Consider the following 24229-nt stretch of genomic DNA (forward strand, 5'->3'; position numbering starts at 1 on the left):
GGCACAAGAGTACTTGATACAGGAGGAACATCAGTATGCCAAGAACTTAGACGCTGATCCACCATCTGTTGCCAAGCTTGTAGAGACCTTACCTGTAAACCAAAGGATATAATTTTATTATAAAACAAAAATCATGCCTGTTTTACAATGTTCTTTGAGCTTTTTCCCCCAACACTCATGAAGTTGGTAAATGGCAGATGGCATAACTGGAGTTAGAAATGGCCTGACTCCCCATATCCGTTCCACAGCAATCCCAGCCTAAACCAGACTGGTGCAAGTGGTACATGTTCTTGGTAACAAAAGGTCCTCATCAGGAGAATCAGGATGAGCCAAAGCAATTCTCTTGCTACTACTAGAAAAACAAACAGAAGCACAATAGCCTTGACTAAGGGGTCAATAATGTACTCAATAGAAACAGAAGTCTATTGAGTAAGACATGTTAGAGCCCAGGGTAAGTAGATTCTCTAAAATAAATATTTCAATGTAGATATCCATTTAGGATAGAATTTTTAAATATTATCTTACAATATAGCATATACAACTCTAAAATATCCAAAAGTACCCTGAGTTCTTGATAATATAGCCTTTACATTTTTAACGTACAATCAAAATCTCAAAATTTTACAATTAAATCTGCAAGAAGAAAGCAATATATAGAATCTTTTAGTTTCTCTTTGACCACCCTCCCAGGAAATCACTGACAGCAGTTTGATACATGTCCTTCTAGACCTTTTACTATGTTTTCAAATATACACAAAGTTTTTCATATCAAGCAGAACCTTAAGTTCTGCAACTTGCTGTTTTTCACTGAACAATGTTATTCTGGAGAACTTTTTACATCAGTCCATACTGCTACCTTATTCTTTTTAATTGTTCCGTAATGTTCTATGGTATTGTTATTCTATAATTTAACTACTCCCCTAATATTAGTAATTATAAAACCTTAGAAATCAATAACTATTTCTTAATCTTATGGATAAAATCCTATTATAGCAAGTTCTTTTATAAAAATATTTCTAAGAAATTATCAAGGAAATGTTTGATGAGATAAAATAAAAGTAAAATTGATTGTCTGCACAGTCCCTGAAGTATGTTATTAGAAGATTTAAACTCTCAAGAAGTCATGTGCACGTTTTAGGACATGCATATCAGAGCTATCATATACTATCTTAGTCACCTTTCATTCAAATATTCCGAAGAGGTAAAACAAGATAGATAGCTAGAGAAAACTTTTAATTGAGTATTTTCTGCCTCTTGGAAAGTTATAACACCCCTCGATTTAGTCACTTTCCTTCATCTTTATAGTTCTTTATCTTTCCCGTCAAAATTATGACAATATTTTTCTTTAAATAAAATCTAACAAAATTCACTGTTCTAATTCAGTTAGTGGCAAAGAACACATATTACATCCTTAACTTCGAGAAACTTCTCAATATGCCTGACTACTCTATGATTATCTCAATAAATCTAGAATTTTTCTTGGTTCACACATTAGGTAAATCAGCAGGAATGGGTTTACCTGGTTCCAAAGGAATCTGACAGCCTCTTCTTGTACAAATTTTTTAATACGTTCTTCATCTCTTTCTTTTCTTAATCTACAATAATTCAAAATCCATTACTGACACAAAGAAGATGCTTTGACTTGCGCCTATTGTTACAACTAATAGACACATGTACTGTATTAATAGTCTAATAACTGCCCTTCCCGCTTTAGAATATCTAAGCTGAAACTTTAAACTATGACTCAATGTAGAAGCTAAATGGATGTAAATAAAACTCAGATTATGTTGGTTCTACAAAGTATTGCTAATGATGAAAAATAAAATAAAATATTAAATGGCTCTTTATTGGGCCTTTATTTCCCAGCCAAAAACACCAAAGGCACAAGAGCCACAGAAAAGAGCAGCTGTTCAAAGGCTACAAAACATCAAAGGATTAGAATCACAGTTGACAAGCCATCTTCTAAGAGACTAATAGGACTAATCCCATCAAACTTCAGTCCCCATTTGCCCAGGTCCCTGACATATTCCTTGCTATCATCAAAGGACCTCCCCATCCATCACTTCCCCTTATTCATTAAATATTCATCTGGGCTCATTGCTGCCCTCTCCATACTTAGGCATGTCACCAACCTAAGGCTCCATTAGTTCTCTGTTATCGTCCACAATGTCACCACCACTTTGTTCTACTTCTGACCCAATTCCCAAGTTTCTCCTGACCCCCAATCTCTTCTCCTGTGCCATCTGAGACCTCAGATTTATAACTGGCAAACTCCCTTATTGTCTCAACCTCTATTGTGAAATCTTTGACCAAATCAGACCTACTGCAGATGACTCTGTAGCCCTCTCAAGTGGAAGCTATTCTGGGACACCTGGCTAGCTTGGTTGGTAAAGCATGTGACTCTTGATCTCAGGGCTCAAGCCCCATGTTGAGCATGGAGCCTACTGGGGAAAAAAAAAAAAGTGGAAGCTATTTTTTTCATTCAAACATCAGGGTCAGAAGATTGCTTCTACTGTCAACAACTGTTCTTTTGCCTTCCTCCTTGAAGAACTCCTGCCATCTGGCTAAATTTCTCTACTCTTTTTCAAGTACTAGCCTCCCAGAATCTGCCTGCAATCACTGAAATCTCAGCACCAGTCTCTTTCCACTTCATACCTATCATCATTTCTAGAGATCTCAGTATTCACATGGATGCCCTCTCTAACAGTAATCCACCCTACATCATTCATCCTCAAAGTCTCTCTCTAGACCCAACCATTTTGTTTTTATTTAAAGTTTTTTCTTTTTTTTAAAGATTTTATTTATTTATTTGACAGAGAGCGCTCACAAGCAGACAGAGAAATAGGTAGGGAGAGAGAGGAGGGAAGCAGGTATGCTGAGCAGAGAGCCAGATGTGGGGCTCGATCCCAGGACCCTGGGATCATGATCTGAGCTGAAAGCAGAGGCTTTAACCCACTGAGCCACCCAGACACCCTAGACCCAATCATTTTTGACTACACCATTTTCAAAAATGATTTCAAGCACCCACACAAACCACTAACCCCATCTTCCCAGTTCACTGGCTCTTGCACCGCCCCCCATGCAACAATCTAGACATCCAACCTTCATCCAGACCTCCAAACTAATGATCCCTGCCTCCTCCTGTCTCTCCTTTTACCTTCTGTAAATTCCAAGATCCACTGTTATAATGATTCCCTCCCAAATATCTTCAGGCTCCTTTGCCCTTCCCTCTCTCTTCTACCATATTCACCTGGGAAAAAAACCATTCCTGGCACACCATGCCTAAATCAGAATAGAACACCTGAAAATTGCTAATGAAACTCATACAGCCTCACCTATTGTTTTGCATTATAAGTTTTTCCTCACAGTAATAGTCCTCCATTTTCCCTTAAGTTCACTTTTAAGATGAATACCTCACACTTCACATCTCTTTTCTTAAACCTTCTACACCCTCAACCCTCTTATTTTCAAATGTTGACCATGTCTTCTGTATCACTGAAAAAAGAGAAGCATTCATAAAACAGAACTTCTGCTTCCCGTTACTGGGTATTTACCCCAAAGATACAGATGTAGTGAAAAGAAGTACCCCAATGTTCATAGCAGCAATGGCCATGGTCGCCAAACTGTGGAAAGAACCAAGATGCCCTTCAACAGACGAATGGATAAGGAAGATGTGGTCCATACACACTATGGAGTATTATGCCTCCATCAGAAAGGATGAATACCCAACTTTTGCATCAACATGGACAGGACCGGAAGAGATTACGCTGAGTGAAATAAGTCAAGCAGAGAGATCAATTATTATATGGTTTCACTTATTTGTGGAGCATAAGAAATAACATTGAGGACATGGGGAGATGGAGAGGAGAAGGGAATTGAGGGAAATTGGAGGGGGAGATGAACCATGAGAGACTATGGACTCTGAAAAACAACCTGAGGGTTAAGAAGGGGTGGGGGGTAGGAGGTTGGGGGTATTATGGAGGGCACATATTGCATGGGGCACTGGGTGTGGTGCACAGACAATGAATTCTGTTACACTGAAATTAAATTTTTAAAAAAAGCGCTATCTTAAAAAAAAAGAACTTCTGCTTCCCTCCCATCCCATCAAACCTACTATCTTACCTGCTTCTGCTCCTGCTCCTACCTCAGGCCACTCCCTCTCCTTGTGCACTGGATCCCTTCTTTCACCTTCTCAAGAACTTCAACCTTGCATTTTTCCTTTCTTTCCACTGCACTATCAGATTTTCCCTCTTTTTTAAATCATTCTATCAACACATAAACATGCTCTCTATCTCCCATCTTTTTTTTTTTTTTTTAAAGATTTTATTTATTTATTTGACAGACAGAGATCACAAGTAGGCAGAGAGGCAGGCAGAGAGAGAGAGGAGGAAGCAGGCTCCCTGCGGAGCAGAGAGCCCGATGCGGGACTCGATCCCGGGACCCTGAGATCATGACCTGAGCCGAAGGCAGCGGCTTAACCCACTGAGCCACCCAGGCACCCCTCTATCTCCCATCTTTAAAGAAGAATTTTCCTTAACTCCAGATTCTATTCCAGCAACATACCTCAAATGGGATCCCCCATAAAGGAACTGGCTACTCTCACTCTTTACCTCTCATTCACAATTCAACCCATTCCAAACTGCCTGATTTCACTACATACTGAAGCTGCTTTTAGGAAATTCACTAGGCAAGAAAGGGTTAACTCAGCAGACTTGGGGTGTTCTAACCCCACACATTCCAAAGAAAGGACTGGTGGGGAGATAATGTCCAAGTCCTTGGAATATCCTGCTTGATAAGAGTATCTGTATATATGTGGGGTTTGGGGCCAAACCAGATAGTTATGCTAACAGTGTGCTTTCTGGTGAATGAATATCTGTTTTGTTCACCTACAGTCCTGATAAGAGACATGGTATCAGTCTGACCTTGGGTAGGAGCTAAGGTGTAAGTAGTTAAGGTTAGTCACACAGGCACTCAATGCCTACAAGATTGACACCCAATGAAAACCCTGTAGTCAGGGCTTCAGTGAGTTTCCCTGGTTGGCAATATTTTGTATGTGTTGTCACACATCAATGCCAAGAGATTCAGCCCTATCTATACAACTCCACTAGAAGAAGACAAGAAGCTTGTACCTGCTCTCCTAGACTCTGTCCTATGCACCTTTTTTCTTTGCTGACTTTAATCTGTATCCTTTCATTTGAACACACCATAGTCATTAACAGAATAGCTTCCCCGAGTTTTGTGAGTCCATTTAGCAAATCATCAAACCTGAGAATAGTCCCAGGGTCCCCCAGTATAGTCACCAATAGCCTCCAGCTTCTAAATTAAACATATAATCCTCTGTTCTCCCTATGGCACCTCTCTTCTCTCCTAAAACATTTCCCTATCAAAGTTGTGACGCACACCCTGTCTTCCTAGAACACTGGCTGCCCCTTCCCAGTCTCTTTTACTGCTTCCTCCCCTTCCACTTGATAATATTAATAAATATTGCTTGCTGCAAAACTAATACTCAAAATAAATATATAAACTCCTAATTTTCCTGGTTGGCAGTCAGTAACGTCAGCCACAGAAGTGAGTAATAATTCCTACCATTGTCCCAGACTTTTAGTCCCTTTTAAGTCCCCACTCCTTTCTTTAATTCTGTATCATCTACTGGGCTCCATGTAGACTTTCTCATCTTCTCATTCCTATGCTTATTCCATTTTTCTTCATTTTCTGTACCTCTCTATGTTTAGGTTTATAAATGCCTATAAGACAAGCCATTGCTCAACATTTATTGCTGCACTGCATCAATGTACCAACAGCCATGCTAACAATGGAGATACATACGGCAGTTCCTGTCCTCAAGATGCTTTCAGTATGTTATAGGAGACAAGGAAACCAAGAATGGCAACAGGGTATGAAGCGTCCTGACCATGACAGCAATGGCTCAGTGTTCTGAATCAACTCTAATACTCTGACACTCCCAAATCAACAATACAGCACCTAAACAAGAACTTTTGACTTACCTCCTTATTTCATCAGTTAAGCAAACAATGTGTTCCTGCATTCTGCGCAGCCGAATTTCATGACGCACATCTTTAGCTTGGGGGTTGTAGTTCCTGACATAAAAGCCCCGCCAATAGGCCTGAAGTTTCGTGGCTGCTTCATTTAATTTCTGAAGGGCAACTTTATCTTGTCCCAAAGCAACAGATCTCTGGGTTAAAACCCCACAGGGAAGTTTCTCTGAAGCTACAGATTCTCCGCTGCCTGGCTGTGTATGGAAGACACTGTGTCCAACTGACTCAGGAAAAGATGTAAGACCATGGGCGTCATCCTTCAAGAGAGCACTAGTTACTGTTGGCTCCAGACATGGTAAGAGCCCATCTTTCTCATTTACCTCTGTAGGGATGACACTTTCCTTCATTTGAACAGAATTCTCATTTGTAGTCCAAAACGCCTTTTCCTCTTCCTTATTAAAGTCCTGGTTTTCCAGCCCTTTCACAGATTCCTCTGCAATACCATCATCTTCTAGGCCCAAGTTAATGCCCTGTAGCCTCAGCTCAACTGTAGGTGATACTGGAGAGAGTCCTGAAGCAACTGGCATAAAAGTGGACTCTGAAGAGAGAAGACTACAGTTTAACTTGTCCTCATCTGTCTGTATGTCTTCCAAGTGCAGATCATTTCGAGAATATCTTGTAGTGTGTACAGAGGTTGGAAAGTTATTCTTAACAGCATATAATTGATCATCGTTACTCTTAATCCCAACCCAAGAATTGACTTGGATGACGGGTTCTAGAAGAATCAACAAAGTATCATTGAAACCACTAAATATTTAAAAAGATTTTTAGTTGTATCTTTGTAATGAAATCTAACCCCTGAAATATAGTACAATATGATAAAATGCTTTGGTGATTTCCTCCAATATGCCTAAAACATCAATAAAAGACTTTTGTTTTTAATTATATCAATTCTTTTTTTTTTCTTTTTTAAATATCTTTACTTATTTATTTGACACAGAGAGAGAGATCACAAGTAGGCAGAGAGGCAGGCAGAGAGAGAGGGGAAGCAGGCTCCGGGAGCCCGATGCGGGGCTCAATCCCAGGACCCTAAGACCAAGACCTGAGCCAAATGCAGAGGCTTAACCCACTGAGCCACCCAGGCACCCCCAAACCAAAGACTTTTAAGAAAACAAATTCTTGCAATAATCATTAGAATATCAAAGTATCAAGTCAATAAAAAAGGCAGCAACTCTCTGAATATTTTTTAAACATTAAAAATAAAGCACAGTGAAGGAAACAACAAAATGGAAAGGCATAGGAGAAGATACTCGCAAATGACATATCTAATAAAGGGTTAGTATCCAAACATTTAAAGAATTGATATAACTCAACACCCAAAAAACAAATAATCTGATCAAAAATCAGAAGACAGGGTGCCTGGGTGACTCAGTGGGTTAAGCCGCTGCCTTCGGCTCAGGTCATGATCTCAGGGTCCTGGGATCGAGTCCCGCATCGTGCTCTCTGCTCAGCAGGGAGCCTGCTTCCTCCTCTCTCTCTCTGCCTGCCTCTCTGCCTACTTGTGATCTCTCTCTGTCAAATAAATAAATAAAATCTTAAAAAAAAAAAAAATCAGAAGACAGTGGGTTAAAGCCTCTGCCATCGGCTCGGGTCACGATCCCAGGGTCCTGGGATCGAGCCCCACATTGGGGCTCTCTGCAGGGCAGGGCGCCTGCTTTCTCCCCTCTCTCTCTGCCTGACTCTCTGCTTACTTGTGATCTCTGTCTGTCAAATAAAAAAAAATAAAAAAAAATAAATCAGAAGACATGAACAGACATTTCTCCAAAGAAGACAACACAGATGGCCAACAGACGCATGGAAAGATGCTCAACATCTTTCAAATGCAAATCAAAACTACAGTGAGATATCACCTCACAACTGTCAGAATGGCTAAAATCAGAAACACAAGAAATAACAACTGACGGCAAGGATGTAGTGAAAAAGGAACCCCTGTGCACCGTTGGCAGGGATGCAAACTGGTGCAGCTACTGTGGAATACAGGATGGAGGTTTCTCAAAAAGTTAAAAACAGAACTACCGTATGATCCAGTAATCGCACTACTAGATATCTACCAAAAAAATACAAAAACACTAATTCAAAAGGATACATGCACCCCTCTGTTTACTGCAGCATTATTTACAATTGCCAAATTATGGGAAGCAGCCCAAGTGTCCATCAATAGAAAAATGGATAAAGAAGAATGTGAAATATTTATACACACACACACAATGGATTAATATTCAACCATTATAAGGAATGAAATTTTGCCATCTGCAACAACACGGATGGATCTAGAGAGTACACTGCTAAGTGAAATAAGTTAGTCAGAGAAAGACAAATACCATATACCACTCATAGGTGGAATTTATTAAAAAAAAACAGATGAGCAAAGGAAAAAAGAGAAAGAGACAAACCAAGAAACAGACTGAGCCACAGAAAACAAACTGAAGGTTACCAGAGGAGAGGTAGATGGAGGGATGAGTGAAATAGGTGATGGAATTAAGAAGGGCACTTACCAAGATGGACATTGAGCAATGCATGGAATTGTTTAATCACTGTATTGTACATCTGAAACTAATATAACTCTGTATATTAACTATATTGGAATTAAAATTAAAAACTTAAAAAAATAATTATTATTGGGGGTTGGGGGCAGGTCAGGCCTATGGAATGCTTTGGTCCTGGGCTGTGGGTGAGCGTGGGTGATCCCCTGAGGAGTGGCCCTCCATCCTGAGGCAGTACTGGCGGCTCCTGGATGCTCCTCCCCATTTTCTTTCCTTTACCTCGTCTTCCCAGTGTGATTTTCTTGAAAAGGCATTTGACAAAGTACAGCCATCCTTTCCTGATCAAAACTCTTCAAAGTGTAGGGATAGAGGGTACATACCTCAATATCATCAAAGCCATCTACGAAAAACCCACCATGAATATAATTCTCAATGGAGAAAAACTGAGAGCTTTTCCGCTAAGGTCAGGAACACAGCAGGGATGTCCATTATCACCACTGCTATTCAACATAGTACTAGAAGTCCTAGCCTCAGCAATCAGACAACAAAAAGAAATAAAAGGCATCCAAATCAGCAAAGAAGTCAAACTATCACTCTCTGCAGATGATATGATACTATATGTGGAAAACCAAAAAGACTCCACTCTAAATCTGCTAGAACTTGTACAGGAATTCAGTAAAGTGTCAGGATATAAAATCAATGCACAGAACTCAGTTGCATTTCTTCACACCAACAAGACAGAAGAAAAGGAAATTAAGGAGTCAATCCCATTGACAAGTGCACCCAAAACCATAATATACGTAAGAATAAACCTAACCAAAGAGGCAAAGAATCTGTACTCAGAAAACTATAAAGTACTCATGAAAGAAATTGAGGAAGACACAAAGAAACGGAAAAATGTTCCATGCTCCTGGATTGGAAGAACAAATATTGTGAAAAGGTCTATGCTACCTAAAGCAATCTACACATTTAATGCAATCCCTATCAAAATCCCATCCATTTTTTTCCAAGAAATGGAACAAATTTCCTAAAATTTGTATGGAACCAGAAAAGACCTCAAATAACTAAAGGAATATTGAAAAAGAAAGCCAAAGTTGGGGGCATCACAATTTCAGACTTCAAGCTCTCTTACAAAGGAGTCATCATTAAGACACTATGGTACTGGCACAAAAACAGACACATAGATCGATGGAACAGAACAGAGAGCCTAGAAATAGACCCTCACCTCTATGGTCAACTAATCTTTGACAAAGCAGGAAAGAATGTCCAATGGAAAAAAGACAGTCTCTTCAACAAATGATGTTCGCAAAATTGGACAGCCACAAGCAGAAAAATGAAACTGGACCATTTCCTTACACCACACACGAAATAGACTCAAATGGATGAAGGACCTTAACATGAGAAAGGAATCCATCAAAATCCTTGAGGAGAACACAGGCAGCAGCCTCTTGGACCTCAGCTGCAGTAACTTCTTTCTAGGAACATCGCCAAAGGCAAGGGAAGCAAGGGTAAAAATGAACTATTGGGACTTTGTCAAGATCAGAAGCTTTTGCCCTGCAAAGGAAAACAGTTAACAAAACCAAAAGACAGCTGACAGAATGGGAGAAGATACTTGCAAACGACATATCAGATAAAGGGCTAGTATCCAAAATCTATAAAGAGCTTATCAAACTCAACACCCAAAGAACAAATAATCCAATCAAGAAATGGGCAGAGGACATGAACAGACATTTCTGCAAAGAAGACATCCAAATGGCCAAGACACATGAAAAAGTGCTCCACATCACTCGGCATCAGGGAAATACAAATCAAAACCACAATAAGATACTACCTCACACCCGTTAGAATGGCTAAATTAACAAGTCAGGAAATGACAGATGCTGGCGAGGATGCAGAGAAAGGGGAACCCTCCTATACTCTTGGTGGGAATGCAAGTTGGTGCAGCCACTCTGGAAAACAGCATGGTGGTTCCTCAAAAAGTTGAGAATGGAGCTACCCTAGGACCCAGCAATTGCACTACTAAGTATTTACTCTAAAGATGCAAATGTAGTGATCCGAAGGGGCACGTGCACCCGAATGTTTATAGCAACGATGTCCGCAATAGCCAAACTATGGAAAGAACCTAGCTGTCCATCAACAGATGAATGGATAAAGAAGATGTGGTAATATATATACAATGGAATACTATGAAGCCATCAAAAGAAATGAAATCTTGCCCTTTGTGATGATGTGAATGGAACTACAGGGTATTATGCTTAGTGAAATAAGTCAATCAGAGAAAGACAATTATCATATGATCTCCCTGATATGAGGAAGAGACAATGTGGGGAGTTTGGGAGGTAGGAAAAGAATAAATGAAACAAGATGGGATCAGGAGGGAGACAAACCATAAGAGAATCTTAATCTCACAAAACAAACTGAGGGTTGCGGGGGTGGGGTGGTGGGAAGGAGAGAGTGGTAGAGTTATGGGCATTGGGAAAGGTATGTGCTATGAAGTATGTAAACCCAGCGATTCACAGACCTGTACCCCTGGGGCTAATATACATTATATATTAATTTTTTTAAAAAATCTCAAAAAAAATTATTATTGTGACAAAACTAATAAAAATTAACACTTTAAAATATAGTAATCTTACATATGTGTCTGTATAGATACATACATAAAATATAAGACCTAAATGTTCACTTAAGTAAACAAACAAAAAATTATGAAAATGTGTATTTATTTCCCTTTTATGGTACTGAACAGATGGAAACAACTTGGAGAAAAAGGACCACAGATCGATCAATTTCATACCGCTTTCCTGGACTATCTGGCCATCTTGAACAGGGCTTGAATGCTCAGGTACAAGGGGTGCTTTTGTATCAACAGGAGCAAGAGAGGCTAGCTCTTCACTTTGGCTTTGGTTCATCAATTGTCTCTGGTGAAACCTAAAAATTAGTAACATCTGATGTGACTTAACACAAACCACAAAAAGAAAGTTTTCCTGCTTCTTACATAATCCTGTCAAAGAGGTAGAGATTTAAGTTTTCAAAGTAGGTATCTTTTATCACCACCAAATTACAAAGTCAAGTTTGAAAGCACTGGATAGAAAGGTTAAATCACAATCACATAGACAGCTTCATAGGCACACACATGCACAAACACTCAAAGGCAGGCTCTCTGATAAAGTGACTAGTTCACACTTCTAGCTTCACTTCTTAATGTTACTATTAAAGAACCCATGTGAAACACCTACATTAAAGGACAAATATATTTTTAAAAAACCCCAGTCTCCACACTGCTCGGCTCTCCCCACTCAGGAAATGACTAACAATGCACCTGCTGTAGAGCAGGCTGGACAGCACTGCACAGTTTAGTTCCCCTGCAGGACTGCTGCAGTGACAAGGGGCCTGAGTGCCCAGAAATGTGGGTCACAGCACTTGCCCCAGTCCTACTAACCATGCAGGAAAGACTGAGAGATATTTCCACTTGTGACAAGGTGCTACAAATAAAGGGGCTTACCTCTGTTTGCTCAGAATCTTCTCTAGTTTGGCATCCTCTGCAGTTTGAAGACCCAGTGTGGAAGTTAGAGGACAGATGGTAGCCAGATACTGCACAAGCTGGATATGCTGGCCTGGCCGGTATGCTCTCCCCTTGCCTTGACTATAGAGCCATTCAGCTTTCAAACTGGAGGTGGGGAACAAACAAGGACACCAGCATAGATACATTTTGAAGCAACAATGATTTTCCTTCTTAACTTAAAGCATCACTGGATGATTTTCATAAATAAAATTCAGTTAAGTTTGTTTTATTTTTTTCCTTAACCTTTCCTTCTGATTCATTCCCTTTGCTCTTCTAATGTTTTAAACCTCTGTTCTCGCTTAGGGGAACTTCCACAGAGTTGCACTCACAGCTCCAAATAACTTTAAATTATTTTCAAAGAAGCAATGAGTATTCCCTCTATTCACCATCAAACTAAAGTATGTAAATATATCAATTACATTTAAATCCATTAATTCATAATGACAGTAAAAAAAAAAGCTAATTGGTCACAGCTAGAGGACGCTAGTGAACCATCAAACTCATTACTTTTAAAAACTGGTTAAATAAAAAGTAAGAATTCAATATTAATAATTCTATCTTTCCTATACAATCTATACCAGGAAGGACCAAATAGAGGTATTCCAGCTAATAAAATGAATGGATTAAAATCTCACCATTTCTCTTGGAACACTGAAAAAATAAAATTAAGTTTAAAAATTTAAAAATTTAAAAAATAAAATCTCACCATTTTGAAGCTGGCTCAATCCCAGGACCCTGGGATCACGACCTGAGCCAAAGGCAGAAGCTCTAACCCACTGAGCCACCCAGGAGCCCCAATATTTTATTTATTTATTTGACAGAGAGAGAGAGAGAGCGCGCACATGCAGGGGGAGCAGCAGAGGGAGGGGGAGAAGCAGGCTCCCCTCTGAGCAGGGAGTCCAATGCTCCCTAGGACTCAATCCTGGGACCCCGGTATCATGACTTGAGCCGAAAGCAGAAGCTTAACCATCTGAGCCACCCAGGCACCCCCAGAGCCTTCATCTTTTAGAGATATATGCTGAAATATTCACAGTTGAAATTACATGTATTTTGAGATTTGCTTGAAAATAATATAGAACAGGGAATGGATAAAGGTACAGACGACAAGGTTGGCCGTGAGCTGTCAACTGTTGAAGTTGGATGATGGATTCATGGGAGGTCATTATACTACTGTTTACTTTTACACATATATTTTAATTTTTTTAATTAACATACCATTGCTTCAATTTCATCATTTTTTTAAAAAATTTTTAAAGGATTTTATTTATTTATTTGACAGAGAGAGAGAGAGAGAGAGATCACAAGTCAGCAGAGCAGGAGGCAGGAGGTGAGGAAGCAGGCTCCCTGCTGAGCAGAGAGCCTGATGCGGGGCTCTAGCCCAAGACCCTGAGATCATGACCTGAGCTGAAGGCAGAGGCTTAACCCCCTGAGCCACCCAGGCACCCATTCACTTTCACCATTCTTAAATCTACCCCTCAACCTAAAGTTGAGGTTGGATCATTTTGGTATGGTTTATTGTTAGAGCATTAACTTGGCATTAAATAGTCTCAAAATCACTTTCAATCTACAACCATTTACTTGGACCTTGATATTAAGGTATCCATATCATACAAACTATACAGTCCAAAACAGTCAAGCCACCCAAGTTCTATTATAGACTGAAATGAAACTGGCCTTTGATAACTGGTTAAATCATGCAAAAGAGTCATGGTGCAAATAAAATAAAATGAGATTAGTTTTCTGTGATTTGCCATTATTACAAGAAAGGAAAAGCTGTTTTCTAACAACGAGATATGAGGTATGCCTAACTGATTAACTGAACTCACTGAATCCTAATCTTAGTCTAAAGATAAAAATTTTATTCTACCTAATAAAAGTAATTCAAAGTATTTCTTCCACGAATGAGTCTATGTATTAAATAAAGATCAGGGCACCTGGGTGGCTCAGTTAAGCATCCAACCCTTGATTTCAGCTCAGGGTCATGGGATCAAACCCTGAGTCAGGCTATGCACTGGGCATGGAGCCTGCTCTCTCCCTCTCCCTGTGCACCTCCCTCTACCTGCATTGACTGGCTTTGTTGCTCTCTTAAAAAAAGAAAAAGAGGGGCGCCTGGGTGGCTCAGTGGGTTAAGCCACTGCCTTCGGCTCAGGTCATGATCTCAGGGTCCTGGGATCGAGTCCCGCATCGGGCTCTCTGCTCAGCGGGGAGCCTGCTTCCCTCTCTCTCTCTCTCTGCCTGCCTGTCTACTTGTGATTTCTCTCTGTCAAATAAATAAATAAAATCTTTAAAAAAAAAAAAAAAAAAAAAAAAAAAAAAGAAAAAGAAAAAAAAATCACTCAGAATGTATATATCTGCTCTAAATTTCTATAAGTTCTCCTACCAAGCAAATGGCTTGTTGAAAATGTTCCCAAAAAAGGTCCATGCGAGTAAAGGATAATCACCAACTTTAATGTTAGCCAGCAAGCAAAATTTCCAAGTTATAGATCATTTGTAGTTGGGAAGGAAAGAAAAGTGAAAATAAGAAGAGGAACAAAGTTCTGACTTGAATATTCAGTTTTAAGTGTGTGAGGAAAATCACAATCTGCAGAGCATCAACTACTGTAACATCTGTTTCTTTGGTTTTGCTTATCATTCATCAATAAACATAACATTACACAAGTTTATTAATCCGTAAAATAGTCTCCTAGGATGAAACAATCTCCTTGCCCATTAAGACATCACTGATATTCAAAGAAAAAATTAAAATTCATTCAGCTCTAACATTAATTTCAAACCACTGGAATATGATTCTTCTCTTGAAATTGAAGGAAAAATTTACATAACATAACATAAGCAACAACTATTAGGAGAGAAAATTTAAAACGATCTGTTTTTATGGCACCTGAGTGGCTCAATCAGTCAAGCATCTGACTTGATTTTAGGGCAGGTCATGATCTCAGGTTCATCAGATCAGGCCCTACATTAGGCTCTAAGGTTTGAGACTCTCTCCCACTCCTGCGCCACCCCCTGCCCACACTCACTATCTCTCACTAAAATAAATAAAATCTTTTTTAAAGGTTTGAGTTTTAAAAACTAGAATAAAATAATCTGCTTTCTCATTTAAAAAAAAAAGAGTATTATGGGGAGCCTGGGTGGCTCAGGGGGATAAGTCTCAGCCTTCGGCTCAGGTCACGATCTCAGGGTCCTGGGATGGAGCCCCAAGTAGGACTCTCTGCTCAGGGGGAAGCCTGCTTCCCCTCTCTCTCTTCCTGCCTCTCTGCCTACTTGTGATTCCTGTCAAATAAATAAATAAAATCTTAAAAAAAAAAAAAAAAAAGGAGTATTAGATGAAATGATACCTGGTATTTGCTTTAAAAATACTCCAACAGAGGGACGCCTGGGTGGCTCAGTTGGTTGGACGACTGCCTTCGGCTCAGGTCATGATCCCGGAGTCCCGGGATCGAGTCCCACATCGGGCTCCCAGCTCCATGGGGAGTCTGCTTCTCCCTCTGACCTCCTCGCTCATGCTCTCTCTCACTGTCTCTCTCTCTCAAATAAATAAATAAAATCTTAAAAAAAAAAAAAAATACTCCAACAGGACCACCTGGGTGGCTCAGCTGGTTAAGAACTGCCTTTCGCTCAAGTCATGATCTCAGTGTCCTCGGATGGAGGACTGAGTCCCATGTCGGGTTCCTTGCTCAGCAGGTGTCCTTCTCCCTCTCACTCTGCCTCTCCCCTCTACTCGTGTTCTCTCTTGCACTCTCTCTCAAATAAATAAATCTAAAAAATAAATATAAATAAATAAAGCCAACCAAAAATGTGGGGATCCATGAAACAAAACTGGCTAAGTTGGTAATTGTTGAAGGGGCATGGTGGGTATTTAGGTGTTCATTATGGTACTCTCTCCACTTCTGTATGTATTTTTAAATCCTTTCATAAAAGAAACATCTTCCAAGTTCTGCTCCCTAAATTCTCATCTCCAACTAAACAATAGAAAACTTGGGCCTAAGTCCTGGAAATAGTCAGAGATGGAAACAAATTCAGAAAGAACTCCAAATACTGAGGTGCTACAGAAGGTGTGGTCTTTCCACAGGTATGCCTCTATCTGAGATAGCACTCAGCCATAGTACCAACAGGGTGAGTGCTCAAATTATCTTTCCAGTGACACACATACTCAAAATCTGGCTACCTGAAGTCATCAAAGCACCCAGGATACTTTTCATGGTGCCTGGCTGGCTTAGCCATAATGAAGAAAATGTTTAATCTGGATGTTCCCTGCAAACAACAGGCTGGGTAGAAACAAAAAACTGGAAATTCCTTTCTATCCTTCAGGAATTTCCAAGGTTGACTGGGAAAATGTTCTAAACACTGCTCAGGCAGCGAATTTTAATAATAAGAGCTCTCCCCTTAGAATACTTCCAGAGTTGTTTTATTTATTTTTTTTTCCCAAATTATTTATTTATTTATTTGACAGACAGAGATCACAAGTAAGCAGAGAAGCAGACAGAGAGAGAGAGGGAAACAGGCTCCTCGCTGAGCAGAGAGCCCAATGTGGGACTTGATCCCAGGACCTGGGATCATGACCTGAGCTGAAGGCAGCGGCTTAACCCACTGAGCCACCCAGACGCCCCAGTGATTCTGTGTTTTAAAACAACTCTGGAGGGCGCCTCGGTGGCTCAGTGGGTTAAAGCCTCTACCTTCGGCTCAGGTCATGAGCCCAGGGTCCTGGGATCAAGTGGTGCATCGGGCTCTCTGCTCAGCGGAGAGCCTGCTTCCCCCTCTCTCTCTCTGCCTGCCTCTCTGCCAGCTTGTGATCTCTCTCTGTCAAATAAATAAATAAAATCTTTAAAAAAAAACAAAAACAGAACAAAAACACAGAAGCACTGTGTAGACTACAGTTGTCTCAGACATCAACTGCAGCAGCATTTTTCTCTACTATGTCATCAACAACAATCTAGGTTCCTTAGTTTGAATATAAGTATTTACTCATTCTTCTACAGAATGACATTTGGATTGTTTCCCAAATGTACCAAATAGCTCCAAAATGTCTGCAGCTATTACAAGTAAGGCTATTGTGAACATGCTTGTACATGTCCTATAGGATACATACACACAAGGCTACTAAACCGAGAATGGGACACTTAACTGACTGAGCCACCCAGGCATCTCTAAATATTTTATTTATTGTTTGACAGAAAGAGAGAGGGCACGCATGCATGTATGCAAACAGGGGGCAGGAGCAGAAGGAGAGGGAGAGAATCTCAAGCAGGCTCCACGTTCAGTGCAGAACCCAACACGGGGCCTGAACCCACAACCCTGAGATCATGACCTGATCCAAAAACCAAGAGTCAGATGCTTAACCAGCTAAGCAACTGAGGCACCCCAAGTCCTTTTACTAATACTGCCCTTATATATAAGATGGATTAGAAGCTTTTGTGGGATTGATCTAAGACCCTAGACAGCATCCATAATATGATTTTTTTAATTAACATTCAATATGTTATTTGTTTCAGGGGTACAGATCTGTGATTCATCAGTCTTACACAATTCACAGCATTTACCATAGCACATACCCTCCCCAATGTCCATCACCCTGCCACCCCACTCCTCCCCACCCCCTCCACTCCAGTATAATATAATTTCTATAGAAAATGCTCTAAGCCCCACAAACAACCAATTAACAAAAGAACTCTCAGAAATCAAATTGTTGTATGTTGGGCAGTAAGTTAAACTCACTGGCCCGACCTCTCAGACTGATATTTCTTTTCCTTTCTTAGAAAGGACAGAATATCCTAAACGACAAGCATATAGTTTGCTACATGATTGCATTAATGATCTTAATTTCTAAATGCACATTTTTAAAGATTTTATTTATTTATTTGACAGACAGAGACAGATCATAAGTAGGCAGAGAGACAGGCAGAGAGAGAGGAGGAAGCAGGCTCCCTGCTGAGCAGAGAGCCCGATGCGGGGCTTGATCCCAGGACCCTGGGATCATGACCTGAGCCGAAGACAGAGGCTTTAACCCACAGAGCCACCCAGGTGCCCCCTAAATGCACATTTTAAAAAATAGTTTAGTAATCTAGAAATGGTCTTTTCTTTTCCATAATAAATGTGACATTAAAGAGGTCATATTCACCTTTCCTTCTGAGAAATCACGTATCCATCTAGGACTCTGAGGTTTAAGCACCAGCTGACAATGTATGGCCGATAGTCAAATCCTGGAATGGATGGTGTTGCCATCACACAAGGATTGTTCATGATGGATAACTGTTCCAATTCAGTTAAGGATGCCAAGAAAGAGATCTGGAATAAAGGATATCTTTGTTGAATGAAATGGACCATTTAGTATTAAGCACAGGGCTTGCTTTGAGTACACATCTTTGGCAGTTTGAAAATATAACAATTTCCCTCTTGTTCTGAAAGGCAACACGTAACACTCTTAACATTATCCACCGACTTCCAAAATTCCATCAACATGGCCATCTGTCGTTGCAGCACAAAATACCTTACAAAGTACCAGCACTGTTTCCTAACAGAAAAAATCCTATTTTGAAAACATAATAGCAGCCAGAGAAAGGTGCACAGTATCCCTTTCTGATCCTTTTAATGTAGATATAACAGTTCCAAATGGAGTGAAAGCTGCAGCATTACAAAGGAAATTGAGCCTTAATGACCCACTGACATTAGGAAAAAGTAGAAAGAAAAAATAACAATCATCTTGAGTCAAGTGTTTCATCTTTTTGGTACTGTCTTCCAAGATGCTGAGTTTACAAGTGAGCTCACAACTTTCTCCTGAGTTTCTTCCGTACTTTGCAGCTTCCTGAATCCCACAGAATACCCTCAAATTTTACCTCATTTAAGTCCCGAATTTCATTTTCTGCCAAGGAAAGTATAGCAAGACTTCTGGGTAGATAAGCAGGTGCCATTCTAAGAGAGGTGATGATGTTTCCATGTAAAAGCAGGGTCTTCAAAGTAAAAACAGGACGAATTACAAATTAAAAGATTACTATTTATCTACTTTGACATAACCAAATGATACAGATAAAAATAAAGGAACCTATTTTATTATACTTTTCTTCACTTACAAGCAAAGACTATTAATGCTACAAGGGTCCTAGGTGGTATTCTGATCCAACTCTCTCTTTTCATGTCCACATTCTAAGCTCAAGAAAGTTTAAAGATTTGTCCAAGAACACATGCTTGGTGTGGTAACAAGCATTTTTTGAGATTTAAATTATTAAAACTTGGGCAATTTCCAACATACTGTTCATTTCCTTTTAAAACATCAAAATAGCAGTTGCCTGGGTGGCTCAGTTGGTTAAGTGTCTGGCTTGGCCTCAGGTCATGATCCCAGGGTCCTGGAATTGAGTCCCACATTGGACTCTCTGCTCAGCAGGGAGCCTCCTTCTCCCTCTCCCTCTGCTATTCCTCCTGCTTGTGTTCTCTCTCTCTCTGACAAATAAATAAAAATCTTTTTTTAAAAAAGTCAAAATAGAGGCGCCTGGGTGGCTCAGTCATCGGGCGTCTGTCTTTGGCTCAGGACCTGATCCCAGGGTCCTGGATCGAGCCCTGCATCGGCTCCCTGCTCAGCAGAAGCCTGCTTCTCTCTCTCTCCCACTCCCCCAGCTTATGTTCCCTCTCTCGCTGTTGTCTCTGTCAAATAAATTACTAAAATTAAAAAAAAAAAAAAAAAAAGTCAAAATAGGGGTGCTTGGCTGACTCAGTCAGTACAACATGTGACTCTTGATTTCAGGATTATGAATTCTAGCCCCATGTTGGGTGGAGATTACTTAAAAAGAAAATATTAAGGGGCACCTGGGTGCCTCAGTGGGTTAAGCCTCTGCCTTCAGCTCAGGTAATGATCCCAGGGTCCTGGGATCGAGCCCCGCAACGGGCTCTCTGCTCAGCAGGGAGTCTGCCTCCACCTCTCTCTCTGCCTGCCCCTCTGCCTCCTTGTAATCTCTGTATGTCAAATAAATAAATAAAATCTTTAAAAAAATAAAATAAAAATCTTAAAAAAAAAAAAAATCAAGGGGCAATTGGGTAGCTCAAATGGTAAGCTGTCTGACTCTTGATTTGGCTCAGGTCATGAACTTAGGGTCACGAGATCAAGCCCCATGACAGGCTCTGCACTGGGTGTGGAGTCTGCTTAAGAGTCTCTCTCTCCCTCTCCCTCTAACCCTCTTCCTCACAGGCTGTCTCTCTTAAAAAAAAAAAAAAAAAAAAGAAAGCAACCAAAATAAAGGGTGAGGAAAGTGAAAGAAAACATTCATTAAAACAATCACATATAGGGGTACCAGGTGGCTCAGTCAATTAAGCATCTGCCTTTGGCTCAGGTCATGATTCCAGGGTCCTGGGATCAAGCCCCACATCAGGTTCCCTGCTCAGCAGGAAGCGGGCTTCTCCCTCTCCCTCTGCCTGCTGCTTCCCCTATTTGTGCTCTCTTTCTTTCTGTCAAATAAATAAAAGCTTAAAAAAAAGAAAGATATAAAGCAAATTTTCCAAGATAAAGAGGTACCCACAACTTGTAATTTATAACTGCATTCTCTTGAAAACTAAAAACTTAAGGAACAATATGCTACTTGCAGATGAAGCTGACTCAAATTAAGTCAACAACAATGAAGAATAACTGAAGGCTTTGAAACCCAGGATTCTGATAAAATAATCATTCCAGAAAAAAAAATCCTTAGTTCATCTGAATTTTCTGTATCTGGACACACCAGATTGTTTAGAGTAATTGTTGCTAAAAATGATTTATGCTAAAAATGTGGGCAAAGTTGCTCTAATAATACTGCTTCTAAAGTTTAATGAGTTTATCTGATGCTAATAATATCCAATGATCCAAAAATATGGAAAAAGTCTGTATGTGATTGAAACTGTAATTGCAACTGTTACTTATTTTGACTACATGACAAATTCCTCTCCATAAAAAGTACTATATGCTACAGGTTTAACTTTTTAAATTGAAGTTACTTTCGATAATGTAGTAATACATATTACTCAAAAAACAGGATTCTCAAGTGTCAGAAAAAAGACTCAAATTCAGACTCAAATGATTATTCCCAATCTTACCAAAATGTTACATATTATATAGCTAAAGCTATTAGTATTGGCTGATTAGGCATAAAGGGGATTTCTTTATGTTCATAGGATGACAAATAAGAATTAACCTTAATTACATTAACCAGTTTTAGTTAAAATAAATCAATTATAAAAATAAATAAATTAATTAAAGAAACTAAAAATAAAGGATTGCATAGTTAATTCCTAGTGCTCTAATAGAAATTTTATCAAAATGTATACAATCTGTTCTTCATACAGAGTAGGCCAATTTTAGACCAATCAGATCACTTTCTTTTGGTATATTAGGATAAAATGTCAGAAATGATATGAAAATGTCAGAAACGATACACTTACCTTCAGTGATACCAATTTAGATAGATCACCTATCTGGGGTATGTTATTGTCTGATAAATCAAGGTGTTGTAGAGCTGCGCAGCTACTCATTTGTTCCATGGCCTATCACAAGAAAAGCATCACACTAGTTCATGAACACAAAACCAAAAAATGAAAATCTTCCCTAGTTCCTCATAGGAACTATGTCTCCTGTCTCCTCTGTTTATTATTGGAAGGATATGAGCAGAGTTTAGCAAAAGGAAGAAGTAGTAATAACAGAATTTGATAAGTTGTTATATACCAAGCTTCTACCTTCATTATCCCTCTGAGAGGAGAGGATCATATCATCCCAGATATTTACAGCTTGAAAAAACCTTAGTGATAACCCATGACAGCTGGTGTAGTATAGAGTTTACAAGGTAAGAGGGAAGTCAAACTACACGGATTCAAATGCTGGCTCTGCAACTTCCTTAAGAAAGTTACTTTACTTCTCAGTATTTCAGTTTGCATTTACATAATAATCGTAATGACTATACCTACTTCATAGGCTGCCATGACACTGAATGATTTAGTATAGTTAAAGTGCCTAGAACAGCACCTAGCATAAATTAACAAGTGAGCTATTAACATCATTTAACTGAGTCCCCTTATCTAACATATCAAAAGATAAGACATGGAGATATTTATTAAACAAAAATACGGAGTTACTAAGTGATGGAAGCAGGGTTAGAATCCAGATCTCTTGACTGTTAAGACAGTATGTTCTCTACTATACCATTAAACATTTACTTAGAGCTTAACTCAGCATGCTCTAGTACCCCTACATTTCATTCTACTCTTTGACAACTTTTCTAAGTATAATATAGATTCTTTGTGCACAAAAGAATATTATAATGCATATTTGTTTCAAAATAATTTTTTTTCAGTTTATGTTAACTAAAATTATCCCTGGGAAGTGGGAGTAGATACTTTCACTTCTTATTCTATTTATTTCTATACTGGTTTAATTTTTTTACAGTGAATACTTTTTTTACAGTAAATATTTTTATAAATTAAAAAAAGAAAATGCAACTATGAAAAAAGAAACAATTCACCTTCAGATTATTTCCTGCCAAATTCAGCCATTCCAAATGTACTAGGTCCTTCAGTCCTTCCACGTAGCCAATGCTATTATGAGGCAAATTTAACACCCGGAGTTGGGTCAGTTTGGCCACACCCATCATTCGCACCAGCCGGTTATTAGCCACTGATAACTGTAAAACGAAAACATATCATTATCTTAGAAATAAAATATGCATATTACTTTCACTTTTTTAAAAGATTTGTTTATATGACCAAACATTCCCAAATATACAAACTCATATTGAACTTCTCACATATTTTGTCTAAATACTCTATAGTGTAACTATTTGTTATTGTTGGTGTTCTAAATTGTTCCTAAGCAATGGAAAATACACATAAAGCTGAGCAATCAGACCCTCTCCAACTGTTCAAAACATTTTTAACAGAGCAACTACTTGAGTAGGGCCCAATATATGGGAGGAGCCCAACAGACATTTGCTGACAGAATGAATGAATGAACTCTTCACCTCCACCATGATGTAATCTAACAACACAATGTTCTGCCAACACAAAATGTTTCGTTTTTCTAACACTTCTTTTCCTAGTCTATTTTAAATGTGGCACATATGTGTTCATCTTCAAGGAAAATTGTCATGTAAAAATTTATGGTAACATTTACTGCTTTCTAGGACTGCAGAGTTACTTTTTGTTAGGTATTTTGTTGTTTTGTAGAATAATAAACACGTGTAACTATTTCCTCAGATGGCAATACCTACCTGTATTAATCGTCGGCATTTCTCAAGATTTTCCAATTTAATAATCTGATTTTTATCCAGAATCAAAGTATGAATATCAGCTTCACAAGGTAAGTTTGGACTTAATTTCTGTAGCCCCTGTCCTGACCAGTTGACCACTGATCCTTGAAAATAGAAGAGAAATTGTTAGAAAACACAATAGCTGAGCATAGAAATGGAATTATATTCATAAAATCTCTAAATTTAGAGTTAGAAAACACTAGAACATAATAAATATCAAGAGTTAAAAACTAAGGCAATCAAGTTCTAAATGACCACAGATTGAAAATGTTCACTTTCCCTCAGAAATATCAAATTAGGGCGCCTGGGTGGCTCAGTGGGTTAAGCCGCTGCCTTCGGCTCAGGTCATGATTTCAGGGTCCTGGGATCGAGTCCCGCATCGGGCTCTCTGCTCAGCAGGGAGCCTGCTTCCTCCTCTCTCTCTCTCTGCCTGCCTCTCTGCCTACCTGTGATCTCTCTCTGTCAAATAAATAAATAAAATCTTTAAAAAATATAAAAGAAAGAAAGAAAGAAAGAAAGAAATATCAAATTATACCCAGAAATTTGTGATACTCTGTTCAAGTTTTTATGATATAATAATACTCTGGAATTCTTCGCATTTAAATATTAACTATTGGGGCCTGGGGGTTCAGTCGGTCAAAGCACCAAATCTTGATTTTGGCTCAGATCATAAATTAAGGGTGGTGGGATGGAACCCCCAGTCAGCTCCACCATTAAGAGTCTCTCTCTTTCTCTCTGCCCCTTCCCCCAGCCCCCCCCCATAGCCAGCACAAGTGTCTACTCTCTCTCTCAATAAACAAACAAAAAAGCAAATAAATAAGAACTATTCCATATTTTGTGGCTAAGTAACGTTTGTCTTTTTTAAATGGA

At 39.3% G+C, this 24229-nt stretch overlaps 1 protein-coding gene across 1 annotated transcript in view; it reads right to left on the bottom strand.

Moving 5' to 3' along the window:
* Positions 1-24229, bottom strand: part of CEP97 (centrosomal protein 97) — a 29530-nt gene that overhangs the window by 3457 nt on the left and 1844 nt on the right. Inside the window, 10 exon segments of the mRNA XM_032350342.1 lie at positions 3-92; positions 1520-1595; positions 6006-6771; positions 11337-11470; positions 12045-12209; positions 18223-18389; positions 18938-19051; positions 21504-21605; positions 22577-22735; positions 23321-23463. Coding sequence (XP_032206233.1) covers positions 3-92; positions 1520-1595; positions 6006-6771; positions 11337-11470; positions 12045-12209; positions 18223-18389; positions 18938-19051; positions 21504-21605; positions 22577-22735; positions 23321-23463 — 1916 coding nt within the window.

This window comes from Mustela erminea, chromosome 1, assembly GCF_009829155.1.
Source record: "Mustela erminea isolate mMusErm1 chromosome 1, mMusErm1.Pri, whole genome shotgun sequence".
NCBI classification, from domain to species: domain Eukaryota; kingdom Metazoa; phylum Chordata; class Mammalia; order Carnivora; family Mustelidae; genus Mustela; species Mustela erminea.